The sequence below is a fragment of the Dipodomys spectabilis genome, unplaced genomic scaffold (assembly GCF_019054845.1).
Source record: "Dipodomys spectabilis isolate Male_0828 unplaced genomic scaffold, ASM1905484v1 ptg000054l, whole genome shotgun sequence".
Taxonomy (NCBI): Eukaryota; Metazoa; Chordata; class Mammalia; order Rodentia; family Heteromyidae; genus Dipodomys; species Dipodomys spectabilis.
Window position 1 is genome coordinate 33,679,058 of NW_024870731.1, and position 15,726 is coordinate 33,694,783.

A 15,726-nucleotide genomic window follows, 5' to 3' on the forward strand; every position below is an offset into this window, starting at 1 on the left:
GCACACTCCCCCCCTAATTGAATCAGAAATTGGAAATGAATAATTGTGGGCCATGAGTTTAATATTTGGGTTGAGGTTCAGGTCATTTCTTATTTTTTTCCACCCAAATTGAATACAGCCTAAAAGTTTGTTCTTCAGTGTGAAGGAAACAATTTTTTTTTCATTAAATATGTTTGAATTTTTGAGAAAGACTGTAATGCACTCATTTCAATTTTCTGTCTTTGAAGGAAACAAGAGCATTATTCTAGAGTATGGAATGCAAGTATGAAACATATGGCTGGTCTTGAGACCTTTCTAATAGCCAAGATTTAACACAGGAACACTGCATTTGAGGGGACAAAATATGTTCCATGTTGCCTCTTTAATCTGTCAACAATTACTTCAAGTGGTAGAGACAGATTGAATGGCTACTACCTCCCCATTTTATAGATGGGTAACTGAGAGGAACAAGAGAGCAAAGTGGTTTGTAAAGTCTCACAACCATTTATGAATACACTAAACCAAACTCCCTTCTCTTAAGATGAGGGAAGCATGTTCTGTCACTCTTTGGAGTCACATGCCATCCTTTTCCCACAGGATAATTTACTTAAATGCATTTTCACCCTTGGGGAATTTAAAAATCTCTATTTCAAAACCATACTGATTAAGTCTGACAATAATTCTGTACTAATGGGAGAGATTAAATGACAAGCTTTTTCAATGTAGTAAAAACTGTGTGTGTGTGTGTGTGTGTGTGTGTGTGTGTGTGTGTGTGTGAGTCATTATCATAGGCAGTGCTTAAACTCATAGCTTAAGAACATTTATATCAAAAGTCTGCAGTATGTAATATGTAAATTCCTTTGGTTTAATCAAGTAAATATTAAGGCATTTCAGATTCCTCTAAAAGGACTTAGTGTTTTTTTTTATTATATTCATATGTTACCTATAATGAAGTAGAAAGTTCAAAACATAGAGTTGAAAAAAAAATCAACCATGCATAATCACTGTGTTTCAGGAAAGCACTCTTTTTGGGAGTTAAGCAAGGGACTTTCCAGGATCTAGTAAAAAAGAATAATTATTACCACAAAGCATTTACAATAAAGAACAGTACCATAGGCATATAACTTGACATAGGGTGGACCATAGAGATAGCTGAAGTGGATCCTCGTGCATCCATATCTGTCAAAGATGATAAACACTTCATTAATAAGGATTATACCAAAAGTGGCCTGGCTTCTAGGGGCTTAGTGTTCAAATCTCCTCCATAATCATATGCTGAAATCCTGTCGCCCAGTGTTGATGAGGTCTTTACAACGTCCCTGAATCTGCTGGCATCTTAGTCTTGTACTTCCTACTCTCCAACACTGTGACAAATACATTTCTATAGTCCTAAGACACCTAATCTATGTTATTCTTTGCAGCAGTCCAAATGGAGTGATATAGCAAAAGCAACGCTTCCCCTGTAAATGGTGTAAATCTGAGGACCATAAGTTATTAATTATTAGTTCTTGTTTTAACCTCAAGGTAGCATACGCTCATTGCCAAGGATACCTATACAAAGAGTGATGTTTTAAGTGCTCATACATGATTCCAGCCTTTGTTCCTTTGGTAGTAACTTTGAGATTGGAAAAACAACTTAATCATTTTAAAAACAATTATACTGGATCACAAACAATGGATGGGATAATTTGGAAGTTTAATTAAAGAAAGCTTTAGTGAATAAAGGGTTGGGAAAAAATCTGCTCATTTCTATTTTATGCAGATAAATTATTGTGCACAGTATAAAATATCATCTCTTAAAAGAACAATCAATAAAGTTTCCAGCTCCATGCAGTCATAGTCTATGCAAGCTCAGCAAAGCTGTAGAGTAAGGCATAAAGGCTACATTTGACTCAGCAGCCCCAAAATGCTAAAAATCAAGTCTGACCCTCAGAGGCATAAAATTTATGTCAGTCAACAGGACCACTTCGTAATAGTCTCATGTTAACTCTACCTTGCATTCTTCAGGCAACAAGAGGCAAGCTGTTAATTATTTTATAACCTGTACTGATGATGATGATAAATTGAATTTCTAGTTTGCTCTACTGAAGTGAATGTAGTTTGAAAAGGATCTGTAGTTCTAAATAGTTTTAATGAACATTTACTGAAGAGCTTAATTGTCAGATACATAGCTGCCATTTTCTACCAAGAATGGCCGGTTGGTTTGGTTGAAGAATGGCTCTATGTGATTCAGCAGAAAGATGAACTTCCTCCCTTCTTACATCGCTGTGGGTAAGGTCATTCCTTTTCTGTGACTGAAGACAACAGTTTCAGACTTAAGTTTTCCATGACTATAGACTAGGCCGATGTCAATCAATCAAAACAAGGAGCAAAGGGATTTATGGCACTAGGATCTACAGAACAGAATAGGAAGAATGTGAAATACAAGGATTCTAATTGAAGCTGAAAACTCTAAACAGGGGATTTAAAATGGCACAAAGTTTCTACTACCATTATTACTATTAAAATATTTATGTGATACTCTTGTTTCCTTTACCCTGAAAGTGTAATTTCTGTAGAAAAGAGGTTTCATCTATTGAGAGAAAAGTTAGTGTAACCTGAAATAAGCAATCTACTTTTTTATTTTTTTTTAAATTTGATCCTTAAATGGCTTATGAACTTAACAATCTGCTACTGGATTAGTAAGTTTTTCTATAATTTGTAGGAGGAAAACAACTGGGATAATAAGATATGAATTTTTTTTTAAAGACAGGCTCTTTCTACATAGCTCAATCTGGTCTCAAACTTCCAATGCTCCTGATTCAGGTTTCTGTGCTGGGATTACAGGAATATAACATCATATATGTGAGCCAGCAATATTTATGGTTGGAAATCAGTGCCGGGGTTCAAATCAGCTTTGTTTAATGCTTAGGGAATTCTGTAATAGATAATCCAAATTCAGGTATTGCTCAGACTGAGGAAAAAAATTCAAATAATAATTCAAATAGGTTTTCAATGTCTTCTATTCTTGTCACCATCTTCTTGCTTTCCAACCACAGGTAGTGACTTCCTCCTGCGAATATCTGTGGTTTAACCCTTCTCAGCACTCAGATGAAAGGCATGCTGGGAGAAAAACATGGGTGGGGGAGGGGCAGTGATCTGCTCACTATGGGTGCTCAGAGCCCTCATATGAACGATGGAAAGAATGTATTCAACCATCTTACTAGTTATTCTTGGAATCCTGATCTGCTCACTGCTGGTACCATCTCCTCCATCCGTTGTGGCTTTAACTTCGATAATGTAGTCCTCTTTGATGGGCAGCAAAAGTTCTGCTGAAGTTTTATTTGTGTTCAGCACTTGTATATTACTCTGACTGCTAGTCCTATAGAAAACCTAAAATGCAGGAGCAGATGACACACTTCTCAGAATGGCTGCTTTACTTCCTTCTCAAAACTCATCACTCTGAATTACCTTGTGTTGTTGTCTGGCTTTCTCTATTCCCAGAACATAAACCACATTTCCAGCTTTGTCCCTAGGCCTAAGGTTACAGATTAGCACAGAGCAGAAACCCTAGTTTCTGAAACCTGGAAGTTGGAGACACAGTGAATTTTCACAGAAGAACTAGGCCATGGTGGCTATTGGCGAGGCTGTGGAAAAAGTCCAGAGCCACACTGTGTGGACCTTGAATGCTGACAGAAAAATCGCAGGAAATTGAAAGTAGTGATGTGGTGAGCATCGGTGGCTAAGACACAATGAACAAATACCAGGTCTGAAACTCCAACATGAGCTGATTACTCCATGTCATTTTCAACTGAAGAAATCAGGGACAGGGCATGGTGGCTTTGAGGTCAGGAGGATCATGATTCAAAACCAGTCCAGGGAAAAGAGTTAGGGACACTTGGATTCCAACAAGCAAGCTGGGTGTGGTGATGCATATCTGTATACCCAGCTACATGAGAGGCAGAGGTAGGAGGACCAAAACTATCTGAAGAAGAACTAAGGCAGAAAAAAGTCTGGTTTGTGTGTCAGAATATTTGCCTAGCAAGTAGGTGCCCCGAGTTCAAATCTCAGTACCACAGATCACAAAAAAAAGCCAACAGAAAAAGTAGATATTTGTGGGAAAATACCTTTTTTATCTGAAGCTTCACACCTATACCAGAAACCATAGCATAAGCCTTTGAAAAATCCATTTATCCTAGCTTTCCTTGCATGTTGCCAAAAGCAGGATAGTAAAGTGTTATAAAAATGAACCTACTTACTTTGTATCCCGTTACTTCTGATTCATTCTCCATTGCTCTCACTTGCTCCCAATTAAGTAATACTTTTGTGTCCGTAGCATTCCACACAACGTTTCCTGGTGGCTGACTGGGAGCTTGAAATGTAAAATGAGAAATTTGAACCGAGTTGAGTACAGAGTAATATTTTACAGGGAGCAAATAAAAGGCTAACACAGGGCTGCTGTCAAAGTAGAGCTCTTCAGTCATGCATCATGCATAAGTTTAGCTAGAAAAAGTAATGGAAGAGTTAGTGTCCACTATTCTATTCTCTCTATTTCTATTCTATTCTAATATATATGTTGGTACTGTGGCTTGAACTCAGGACCTGGTTGTACTGTCCCTTAGAATTTTTGCTTAAGGTTGGTGCTCTACCATTTGAGCCCTGGCTCCTTTTCTGTTTTCCTTTTTGGTGGCTCACTGAAGATACTAGTCTCACAGACTTTCTGCCCAAGCTGGCTTTAAACCACAATGCTCAGTTCTTCCTTAGGAGGAAGCTAGGATTACAGTGGTAAGCCATCTGAACATGGCTTCTACATTTCCTTGTTTTATTTTTTAATTGCTATTGTAAAGGTGATGTTCAGAGGGGTTACAGTTTTATAAATCAGGTAATGAGTACATTTCTTTTTGAACAGTGTCACCCCTTCCCTTGTTTTCTCCCAGCTTCCCCTTCCCTACCCCTCTCCCCCATTAAGTTGCACAGTTCATTTTTAACATAGTATCCAGTGAGTACTACTGCTGCATTTATTCCCTCTTTGTCCTGCCATTTCCATGCCCCCTTACCCACCCCAAAAAGATAAGCTAACAAATAAGACAAAAGGAAAAGAGAAACTGTAACAAAGAAAAAAAACAAAAACCAAAAACCTCTTGTTTTCATTTCCTGGAGTTCATTTTGATAAATATTTTATATGATCATATGCACAACATAGCTATTGAGACGTTGTGATCTTCTCCTAAAAATATCCTTCTTTAGTGTCACTGTGTGAGTTAAGAGTATTTCCCCTCAATTGTGAGAAAAATCCACCTTATCCCATTCATCATAGTGGTTGGGACAGTTAGTAACCATTACATTTCAAGTCCCCTTGAGAACATTGCTAGAAAAGGAAATTCCTTCATCCACCACTAGAGGGATGGCTGTTGCTGAACCCAGAGCAGCCGACAGTTCGGCTTGTCCTGACACACACAGAGGCCGAGAGAAATGGCCAAATGAGCAGATTAAAGTTTCACGAAATGAAGTGTGGCTGATTTTAAAGCCAGTCTTCGATGATGAGATGAGCAAAAATGGGAGGCAATCAAAAATAAGGTTTTACTGGGATTTATTCTCATGAAGGATCAAGCTACACATATTGAAAAATTGCCACAGGGAGTCCATATTTTAAAGTCTCCATTTTCCAAGTTTAAATCAATTTTTGAGAAAAATTGGGCAAGAACACTAGAAAGTTAATGAGGATTACAGGACAGAATTAATGAAACGCGCTGAGGTTTATGAACTGGATGCATAGTTTCGCTCTCTCCAGTGAAGACCAGCCAGGGAACGTGTGGGAGGTGGGGTGGGGGTCAATGCTATTTGTCAACAGTGTCATAGATGGGACACAGGATATGCATTTTGTCATCGATTGCAAAGCAACCAACATCCTACTCGTTTGTCAACAGCATCACTACTGCTCCAAACAGTGCTGGCATAGCTTGCTAAGTCTGGATTTTGGCACAGGATGTGATTTGGTTAACTGAAATTTTAATGAGAAGATGAGAGAAAAGATTGTCTCTCCAGAGGAATTTCCAAACTCACACCATGAGGGAAACATAGCAGATGGGAAAATAACACCAAACAAGGAGTTCTGTTGTTTACAATATCCTCATCACTACTGAATGTGCAGATCTGATGGTGGCAGTGAGTTAAGGTCAGCGAAGGCTGTGATTAAAATAGAAGAAAGGAAGAACAATGGCAGCTGCTCAGGGTTGAAATACTAATGAGCTCCTCTGGGTGCTCAGCAGATGACAGGACAAGACACCTGTTAGTGCAGCTCCCATCTGTGATTCCCTAAGGCTGAGAGCAGCCACTATAAACAACAGGTTTGGCTGTGCTGGTGGTTCATGCCTGTCATTCCAGCTACTCAGGAGGCTGAGATCTGAGAATTGTGGTTCAAAGACAGGAAAGTACATGAGACTTATCACCAATTAATCACCATTAAAAAAAAACACGGAAGTGGAACTGTGGTTGAAAGTGGTAGAGCCCTATCCTTGAGCAAGGAGCTTAGGGACAGCGGGTGGGCCCTGAGTTCAAGCCCCCCGCGATTGCTCCGCTCCCCCCCAAAAAAGAAAGAAGGAAAGAAATAGAACAGGTTTGATTTGGCGTAGCTCAGACAATATCTGTTAGCAAGGTGTGTTTTGCCAGAAGATGTGTGCTTAGAGGTGAGAGAAAGTTGGAGTTGTAGCACCCGGCTTGCAGAAGTAATGACTACAAATTGAAGTTTATCTTTCCCAAGTCCCAAAATAGATGACTTCAGTCAGAAATGAATACTTTTTGCAATGACAAAAGAAAAACAAATCAGGAAACAGGAAAGCAGAGGAAAAATAAAAGAAGTTTGTACTGAGTCTGACTGCTCTTCTAGAATAACATCAGTATTTCAGATAGTCAGATATCATTTGTGTTACTCTATTTTAAAAACTGTTATTACTAAAGCCTACGAACATCCATTTTAGTCTCATTCCAAGAACTATTATTCATACAACAGAGACCTGGATATGCTACGTACATCTTAGGGGTATTCTATAGAACAAATGAATTAAATGTTTCACCTTAAATATTAAAAATTAGAAAAATGTTTGTGATTCATTTTAATAATTATCTCTCTTAATATCACTGGTAAGAAAAACACCATCTGGGATATGCTGGCTCAGATAAAATTTTGTTCCATGTTTAAGATTCTCTTGTTAGTAACTAGTGCTTAGCATGCATCTCCAACATGAAAGATAGGCAGAATATGCTTTTACATAATATTATTTACTCAATCCTCAGTACCTTGTATTGCAATAAGAGGTCACCTGGATTTAGCGAGTTATAAAAGAAGTTTCATATTCATGTTCATAGCAGCATTATTCATAGTTGGAAAAATAGACACAAGCTAAGTTTAAATATCCATCACCAGATGAAGAGATAAGCAAAACATGGTCTATATATGGAACAGAATATTATTCAGCCTTAGAAATAGAATTCTCTCACTGGCAATCAATGAAATACAATTATGCTAGCATCCCAGTGTAGAAGATATCTGGAGTGATGTGATTCAGAGACACAAAGTTGAACGGTGGCACATCAGGGCTGGTAGAGGGGAAAGAGGAGGTTGTTCAATGGTATAGAACCTCGGGGGAAAGAATTCTGGTAATTTCTCGCTCAGCAGTGTCAATGGACTTGACACTACTTAACAAGCCATTTAAAAAGGGTAAAGATAGTAAATTTGATCATCTGTGTAATTTCTTACAGTTATAATTTTGCTGTTGCTGTTTGAGTCAGGGTTCCCCTATGTAGCACGGGCTGAGCTCAAACTTGTGACCCTCCTACCGTGGTCATCTCAGTGCTGGTTTTATAGAGATGTACCTGGCTGCCAAATTTTTCTTTTAAACTTGCTAAGAAACACAATGACTGAGAGGTAAACTATAGAGGCACAATGGGCTCAGTCTGACTCTTCCGGTGTCCAGAAACACTGCTTCTTTGCCCAATGCCTACTGTTGTTTAGCCCACTGGGTAAGAGGCAGCTGTGTGAATATCTTCTAGGACTGTTCATGTTAGGTTCTATTCTTCATGTAAGTTCAACCAAGACCAAGCTGACTGAGTTCTTAACTTGATATCTGGTCTACATTTTGAAATGTTAATATGCTACAGATACTTTTCCTCTGTAAGATCAACTATTTTTGATCGTGTGCTAAAAAAGAGAATAGTAACACCAAATTTACTTACTACAAAGGTATCAATAGACTTATGGCTAACAGTAGTCTATAACATTATATGGGTAATTTTAAATGTTATATAATAGAGATGGCATTGAAGCAAAATGGTCTTTGTCGACTTCCTTTCTCCTTTTCCTTTCTTTTCCATTATTTTCCTTTCCTTCTGTTTCCATCTACTCCCTTTCCCTTTCCCTCCCCTCCAGATTCTCTCTACTCTTGTGCTTTCTTATCCTTTCCTCTTTTCTACACCTCCCACCCTGCCTCCTTTCCCAGCTCTTATCCTCATATATATATATATATATATATATACATATATATATATATATATGTAATAAAACCTCATATGTATATATATATATAATATGAGGACTTATGATTGAATTTCTGGGAGCCAGGATTATGAGTGAATTTTTTCCTTCCTTCTCAAATTTTGTACAAGATATATATATGTGTGTGTGTGTGTGTGTGTGTGTGTTTGTGTGTGTGTGCATGTGTGTGTGTGTATAGATAGATAGATAGATACACACACATACATACATACATATATACATACACACACACAATTTCCCAGAAGAACACTATTGTGTGGCATTCTCAAGGGTGAGGTCTTGTCCCTGTAGTGAGAATGAAGCTGGCAAACTTTGAAAATATGGAACTTGAAGAACATATGCTTGCTGTGATTAATTATACAAAACCCAGTATGTTTCTGGACTCTCTGCCTTAGTTACCGGATGGTAATAAGATGACTTTCATGGAAGTGAATCTTACACCAGTAGCTGAAAAGTACAAATTGCACTTGGACATTACTTGAGATGATCAACATTTTTGATTAGGCTGTAACAATCAGATAACTAAAGGACATGTTCTAAACAATAATGAGATAATTTGTCTTGAAATCACTGCGACCAGTATAAAAGTAGTCAATGTTTCAAATCACAAGAAAGTGACTAATACTTCAAGATATAACACATAGCCACTGTTCGACTCATCTAAAAACTCAGAAAAGATTGGCTTTGAGGCTCAACTTAAAACACCAAGAAAAGTCTTCTTTTGCTTTTCATGCCTGTAATTTCCAAGTCCAAATGTTCTCTCTCATTGGATTATAAAAACACAAACAGGACATTTTCCATGTTCCACAGGATTCCAGGGGACAAGTGGGATATATTTTCAAAACAGTTCTCAGCTCTTATAAAATAAAGTTCATATAGTTTAAAAACTTGGCTAGAAGATTTACTTGAGTCTGTATTTGCTGAAACTTCCTGTCTGAATTCTAGCAAAGTTCAATAATGCATTTTTGTCTTTCTTCAGAGCTTACTGAATAGGGAATAAGTTGGCTGATGCCTGTAATAACCATAAAGTAGCACTGGTAAACCCAAGGATGCCTATCAACATGCAAAGTACACCACTGTGGTGGTAGAAGATTTGTGGCATGGCACAGCAAAAACTCAACAACTGACATCCAATCATCTGGAGGGAAATTCCTATTTTATCTCATCTTTAATATCCCCTCAATGCTCACATCACAAACCAGGAGCAAAAACAGCATACTCATAGATTTCAAGTATCTAAGACAGAGGTTGGCAGATATTTCCTAGAACTACTTCTTACTGTTAACCACCATGTGAAAACGTCTTATAGCCATGATACTGTTTCTCTTGTTTATATTCTCTTGTTTGTATTTCCACATTTATTAAAGATATTAAAATTAGTTTTAAATAAAAATATTAAGTATGTATCAGTAGAGGGGAACTGAACAAATGGCAAAAACTGAGAAGGTAAACTACAAATCAAAGATTTGGACAGCTTGCCTTAGTGTGTATACTAAACCATACATTAGAGTAGATGAGTATATAATTAAATTGTATATTTGAAAACCTTACCATTTCCAAACAAGATTTCAGGCAGAAATATTCACTTTATTAAAAACTGATGAAATATTCACTCATTCTTTTAGCACCTGTTTTATTCACAATTCGTTTTCAGTTTTGGAGGCCATACTTATCTGGCTTCCTTAAATTCATTTTGGCTTAACTTCATGGATGAAGTTTCCAGTTGGAAAAGCAAAAAAAACCAAATGTGAAAACTGACTGTGCCATTTAATATTACACAATTTTCTTAAGTGGATATTCATGTACAATAATAAGGCAGATAAGAAAGGTACTCTTGGTTTAGTCAGGTCTGACATTTGATTCAAGCCAAGCCCATCAGACTTTTCTGATGGACCACCATTGTTTCTCATGTGGACCTTAGACTGAGATGACCCACAGGGAAGCCTACTTACTTTGAGCATAATCATCACAAAGAAGATGCCAACATCCCCTGAGGTTTTTAGCTGACAGAAAATAGCCATTGAGGTACTGTGGCAATATTGCTACTCTGAATAGCAAACTAGGTTACAATCATACAGAAAACTGTGAGAAGAGCTAGAGATGGTCATTGTTTGCTTAACAATACTTATTGAATCCCAACTGAGTAGACAACGGAGACAGAATTCAAGAATGGAGTACCAACCATGAAACCAGGTAAAAATCTCTTCTCTGAAGAACATGCTATTTCAGTTGAAACTGTTAGGGAGACAGTAATAGAATGAAACAACATGGTGTGTTTGTGTAGTGGCTCTTAGGAATATAAGAATAGAACAGGGAAGGAGGCAGGGATTAAAAATGGCAGTCAAGTGACATTGAGACTGTATCTGAATAAAGACCTAGAAATGAGGAATGTATTATGTAAGTGTATATACATTACACACATATGCCTATATTGAATTTATCAGATATATGTATGTATGTACTTATACACATTATACATGTATCTATTAATATACATCCAGATATGTGTATATATGTAGCTATATACCCAGTATACTGATATATATATATATACATGTGTAGGCATACATTTGTGTATATATATATATGTATACACACATACATACTCTCTCTGATAGGCGGTGCTGAGCAGGGATGTGACATACTGAGGACCATAGAAGGTCCTTCTCTGTAGACCATACTCTGGTCTACAGAAGGAATGAGGGGAATAGGCTACCCAGTTAGTGGCCACAATCCTGTTCCACCAGAGACATGGAATCAGCTAGAATTGGCAGATTCTGAATACATTCTGAATCCTGATTCCAGACCCATTGTTGGTCTAAGTGAAAAAGAAGACTGAAGAGCAACTCTGAGCTATGGAGCCTGCAGTACAGAAATAATGGGGTTCACTGTGATGAAATGGAGGATATGATAGAAGAGAGGTTTTAGGTGGTTGGAAGGTGTGATCAAGAACTTAATTTAAGAAACGGTCAGTTTAAAGTTGGGATCTGGTGGCTCAGTCCATTAATGCTAGCTACTCAGGAGGCTGAGATTGGAGGATCAAGGCTCAAAGCTAGCTCAAATAAGAAACCATGAGACTCTTATATCCAATTAACCACAAACAGATGTGACGGCCAGGAGTGGAGGTGTGGCTAAAGTGATAGAGCACCGACCTTGAGCAAAATGCCTAAGGAATAGTTCACTGGCCCTGCATTCAAGCCCCAGTGTCAGCATACACATGCGTGCAGGCACACATGCGCGCGTGCGCGCGCGCGCGCGCGTGCGCGCACACACACACACACACACACACACACACACACACACATACACACCACATATACAAACAGCAAACAACAAAAACCAGAACTTCTCATTTGGCGCTGAGTTTGTGTTATTCAACAATGATGATATTATTTTTATGCTTGGTTTCAGCCTTAGTGAGACCCAAAACTGCCATTTGAATTTTTAGATATACAAAATAGAATTCAGATTCTTCTGGAAAACTCTGATGCAAAATCATTAATACATTTCCTTTTAGGTATCAGCAGATTTCATAATTGGCAGACAATCTTCATCAGGCAAATTAGATGTATGATATTGTTATGGATTAGCTATCTGACAGAAACCCATCTTTGATTACTGTTAACTGAAAATTGCTTTAGGAAGTGAATGTATTGGGATATTAAAAAATAAGTGTATCATGGAAACTACAGTACCTGACTGGGAATCTTTGGGTTATTTTATATTTAAACACAAATAACCACCTCCAGTCAGTACTGATATGAGGCTTTGCATAAATCTTCTAATTATGAAGATGTGAATCATATATTTTCAGCAAGATGGTCAAAGATTGCAGCATGGATTTTGAATTCACAATGTGCAGTCAAGAGGAAGTACAGCTGACTAATAGTTCTTCAGGCTGGCATTTTTTTAGGTTTAATTTATCTATTCATTCATTAAGCATTTATTGAGTGGTTGCTATGTGTTGGGATTGGGCTGGGCCAAATAACGGAGGAAAGGCCTTTACCTGAGTAAAATTCACAAACCAGAGGCTAAAACAGGTAGCAATAACCAAAAACATTATCTTGATTCTTCACACCCTAGGCATACAGATAATTCTGTTGAAGTGATAATCACAAGAACCCTACAAAAACTCTTTTTTTGTCTTTGTATCTTTTTTTTATTTTGTATTTTTTAAATAAGTTTTTTTGTGAAAATACTTTACAGAGGGGTTATAATCACATGAGCAAGGTAATGAGTACATTTCTTATCAAGCATTGTTGCCTTCTTTGTTTTTCCCCTACCATCTCTTCCCTCTGATCTCCACAACTATATTCCCCCACCCCTGCCTAAATTGTAAAGTTTGTTTTTCAACACAGCATCATCAAAGGTGAGGATGACTATTAAAAGCCACTCACAATGATTTTTATAAATAGCTTTGAAATCTTCCATTTTACTTTGTTTTATATATATTTGGAAAATTATTAACCTAACAATTTAAAAATTAGCACATGGTCTTTCTAGACAGTTTTAAGATGACAAGGCATTTTAATGATCTATGTGAATTTCCCGCTTACTGTAGAAAACTTTTCTTTAAAACTTACAGACTAATGTGCAGAATCTAGATGAACAGCATGAGAAGAGTATGAATTTATGTACTGTAATTGTTGAAATTTCTACCAGATTATAGCCCCTGTCTAGCTTTGCACACCTTAATTAGTCCTTAAGCACAGAGCAAATTACAAGAAATACTAGTATTAAATAAACTGTGAATATTCTGTTTATGTGGTTTCACGAGAAGATGACCGTGGTTAAAATGATGCCTGTTTTGGATGACTTCAATGTTACTGGCTTTGACATCTCTGTAACGTTCTATAATCTTCATGGGCTTCAGACTTTTCATCTCTAAAATGAAGATGCTAATAACTTCCAGCCATGGTGTTGTTGTGAGAATTAAGAATCAATACATAAAAAGGGCTTGGACCATGCATGGCTGGAAATTGTTCACTAACTAGCAATTAATAACATAATTACCATCATCATTGTTATGCACAAATTTCTACTTTAGACTAAATTATAAAAGAGTTTTGCTTCTTTTTGGAATCTTATGCTGTTCATTGCATGCTATTATTATATCCCTTCTGTCCTATAATCAGTTGCTCCCTTACATCTTCCCAATTCGCTAAGCTCTTCACTGAGGCCACCACGCTGTCTTGCTGTCTATTACAACCGTGGTTCCTAGTGTATAGTAATTACGTTGATTGTTGAGTCAGAGTAAATGGACAACTTTCCTTGCTTTTTTTTGGCACCATTTCTGGGGCTTGAATTCAGGGCCTGAGCACTATCCTTGAGCTTCTTTTACCTCAGCGCTAGTATTCTATCACTTGAGCCACAGCTCTACTTCTGGCTTTTTTTTAGCACTTTATTGGAGGTAGGTGTCACAGACTTTCCTGCTTTATTGGAGGTAGGTGTCACAGACTTTCCTGCTCAAGCTGGCCTTAAACCAAGATCCTCAGATCTCTGCTTTCTGAGTAGCTTGGATTATGGCTGTGAGCCACCAGCATCATGTTTGCATGTATGTATGTGAATGCGTGTGTGTGTGTGTGTGTGTGTGTGTGTGCGCATGTGAATGTGTGTGTGTATATGTGTGTATGTTTTGTAATCAAAATCTTCTACTAAGGCTATGCTTTTAATTTGTAAATACTGATACATATTTAAGCTTTTATAACTCAAATTTACTACTGGGAGATCAAATTACATTTAGGGAAAATTATAAATACAAAACGTTTATGTGATTCCAAATCAATATACTCCATGATCTAACAGCAACTATATGTTGTGCATAAAAGTTTGGATCAGACTTCCCATAATAATTAGGTAAAGATAATGTTAAATCCCCATACTACTAGGTTGCTTACAAATGGATGATTCTAAGGGATTAAAGTGTTTTGCTGCTCAACTATTGCTTGGCAAAGCTCACTGTACTAACAAGTTATTAGCCACACATTTTTTCTGCATATAATGCAGAGATAAACACAAAATTCCCAAATAATTAGCACTGGCTAACATCTCAAGCAGTAGGGTTTTACCTATGTTTTAAACTATCAATAATAGCAAAGTCCCATCAGATTCCGTTTTCTAATATTGGAGTTCATTGCACTTTCAGCCACTAACCATAGGCTTTCACATAAATTTGGACATGATACACCATGTATAAATGCATTAATGTAATTAAAAATCAAGCATAGGGGCTGGGAAGGTGGCTCAGACATAGAGTGCTGCCTTGCATGCATGAGACCATGTGTTCAATTCCGCACCACATAAACAGAAAACGCGGAGGTAGTGCTGTGGCTCAAGTGGTACAGTGCTAGCCTTGAGCTGAAGAGCTGAGGGACAGTGCCCTGGCCCAGAGTTCAGGGCCCATGACCGACCAAAAAGAAAAAAAAAATCAAGCATAATGGTAGTCTATTCCTACACAAAGTTAATCAAGATATTTACTGAAGTAAATTTTGAAAATGATTGAGGAAAATAATCATCAGCAACCTTGAATGTCAATGTGCTAAAGTTACTTACTCTCTTCATGCCTCATTTCCCCCTCTCTTTTGCAATGGAAACTGGGAGGAAATGAGCACAGAGTACTTGTGACATGGAATACTGTGAATCACCATTAGCTATGAAGAAAACAATGACAAAACTCAAAGGCTTACATTGTTGGAATGCAGCATTACAATTCAATCACTATGTATATCTATGCTATCAATTTAACTAAAATATTTGCAGGGCACTCCAAAATACCTATCACTGATTATTATGCAGGCTCACTAACTTCTCGTTATAGCTGATGGATTTACTTGCCAACTATAGATATAATAAATACTCAGAGACTTTGTAGGTAACATTGATGTCTCAGGTTAATATTTTAAAGTATCATTATATTCATGTGGACAATAGCTTTTGATGATCAACTTTTAATGTATTGCTATCTTTCGAATAATGTGAGAAGAGAAAGAAAACAAAAAAAACCCACTCTATATTCTTTGGTATTAACGTTCACTTATTGATGCTTATGAATAGCCTCCAAACTTTGGGAAACTAATAATAGATGAAATGAAGCCCTTGAAATTAAGTTATTCACATTTTGAAAAAAGACTACATGTTAAGATTTTTTTCAAAGGAATCATTCATCTTCACATGGAAGACTCTACCTAAAACAAGAGATTTAGGGCAATCGTAGAGAT

At 37.2% G+C, this 15,726-nt stretch overlaps 1 protein-coding gene across 1 annotated transcript in view; it reads right to left on the reverse strand.

Moving 5' to 3' along the window:
• Window positions 1-765: 765 nt before the first annotated feature.
• The window catches only part of Cntn3 (contactin 3), a 216,329-nt gene continuing 201,368 nt past the window's right edge, over window positions 766-15,726 (reverse strand). The window contains exons 20-22 of the mRNA XM_042679994.1: window positions 4,218-4,330; window positions 3,183-3,351; window positions 766-1,158 (exon numbers count right to left, since the gene is read on the reverse strand). Of these exons, the coding sequence (XP_042535928.1) occupies window positions 1,058-1,158; window positions 3,183-3,351; window positions 4,218-4,330 (383 nt within the window). The 3' untranslated portion in view covers window positions 766-1,057. The remainder of the gene's footprint in view (window positions 1,159-3,182; window positions 3,352-4,217; window positions 4,331-15,726) is intronic.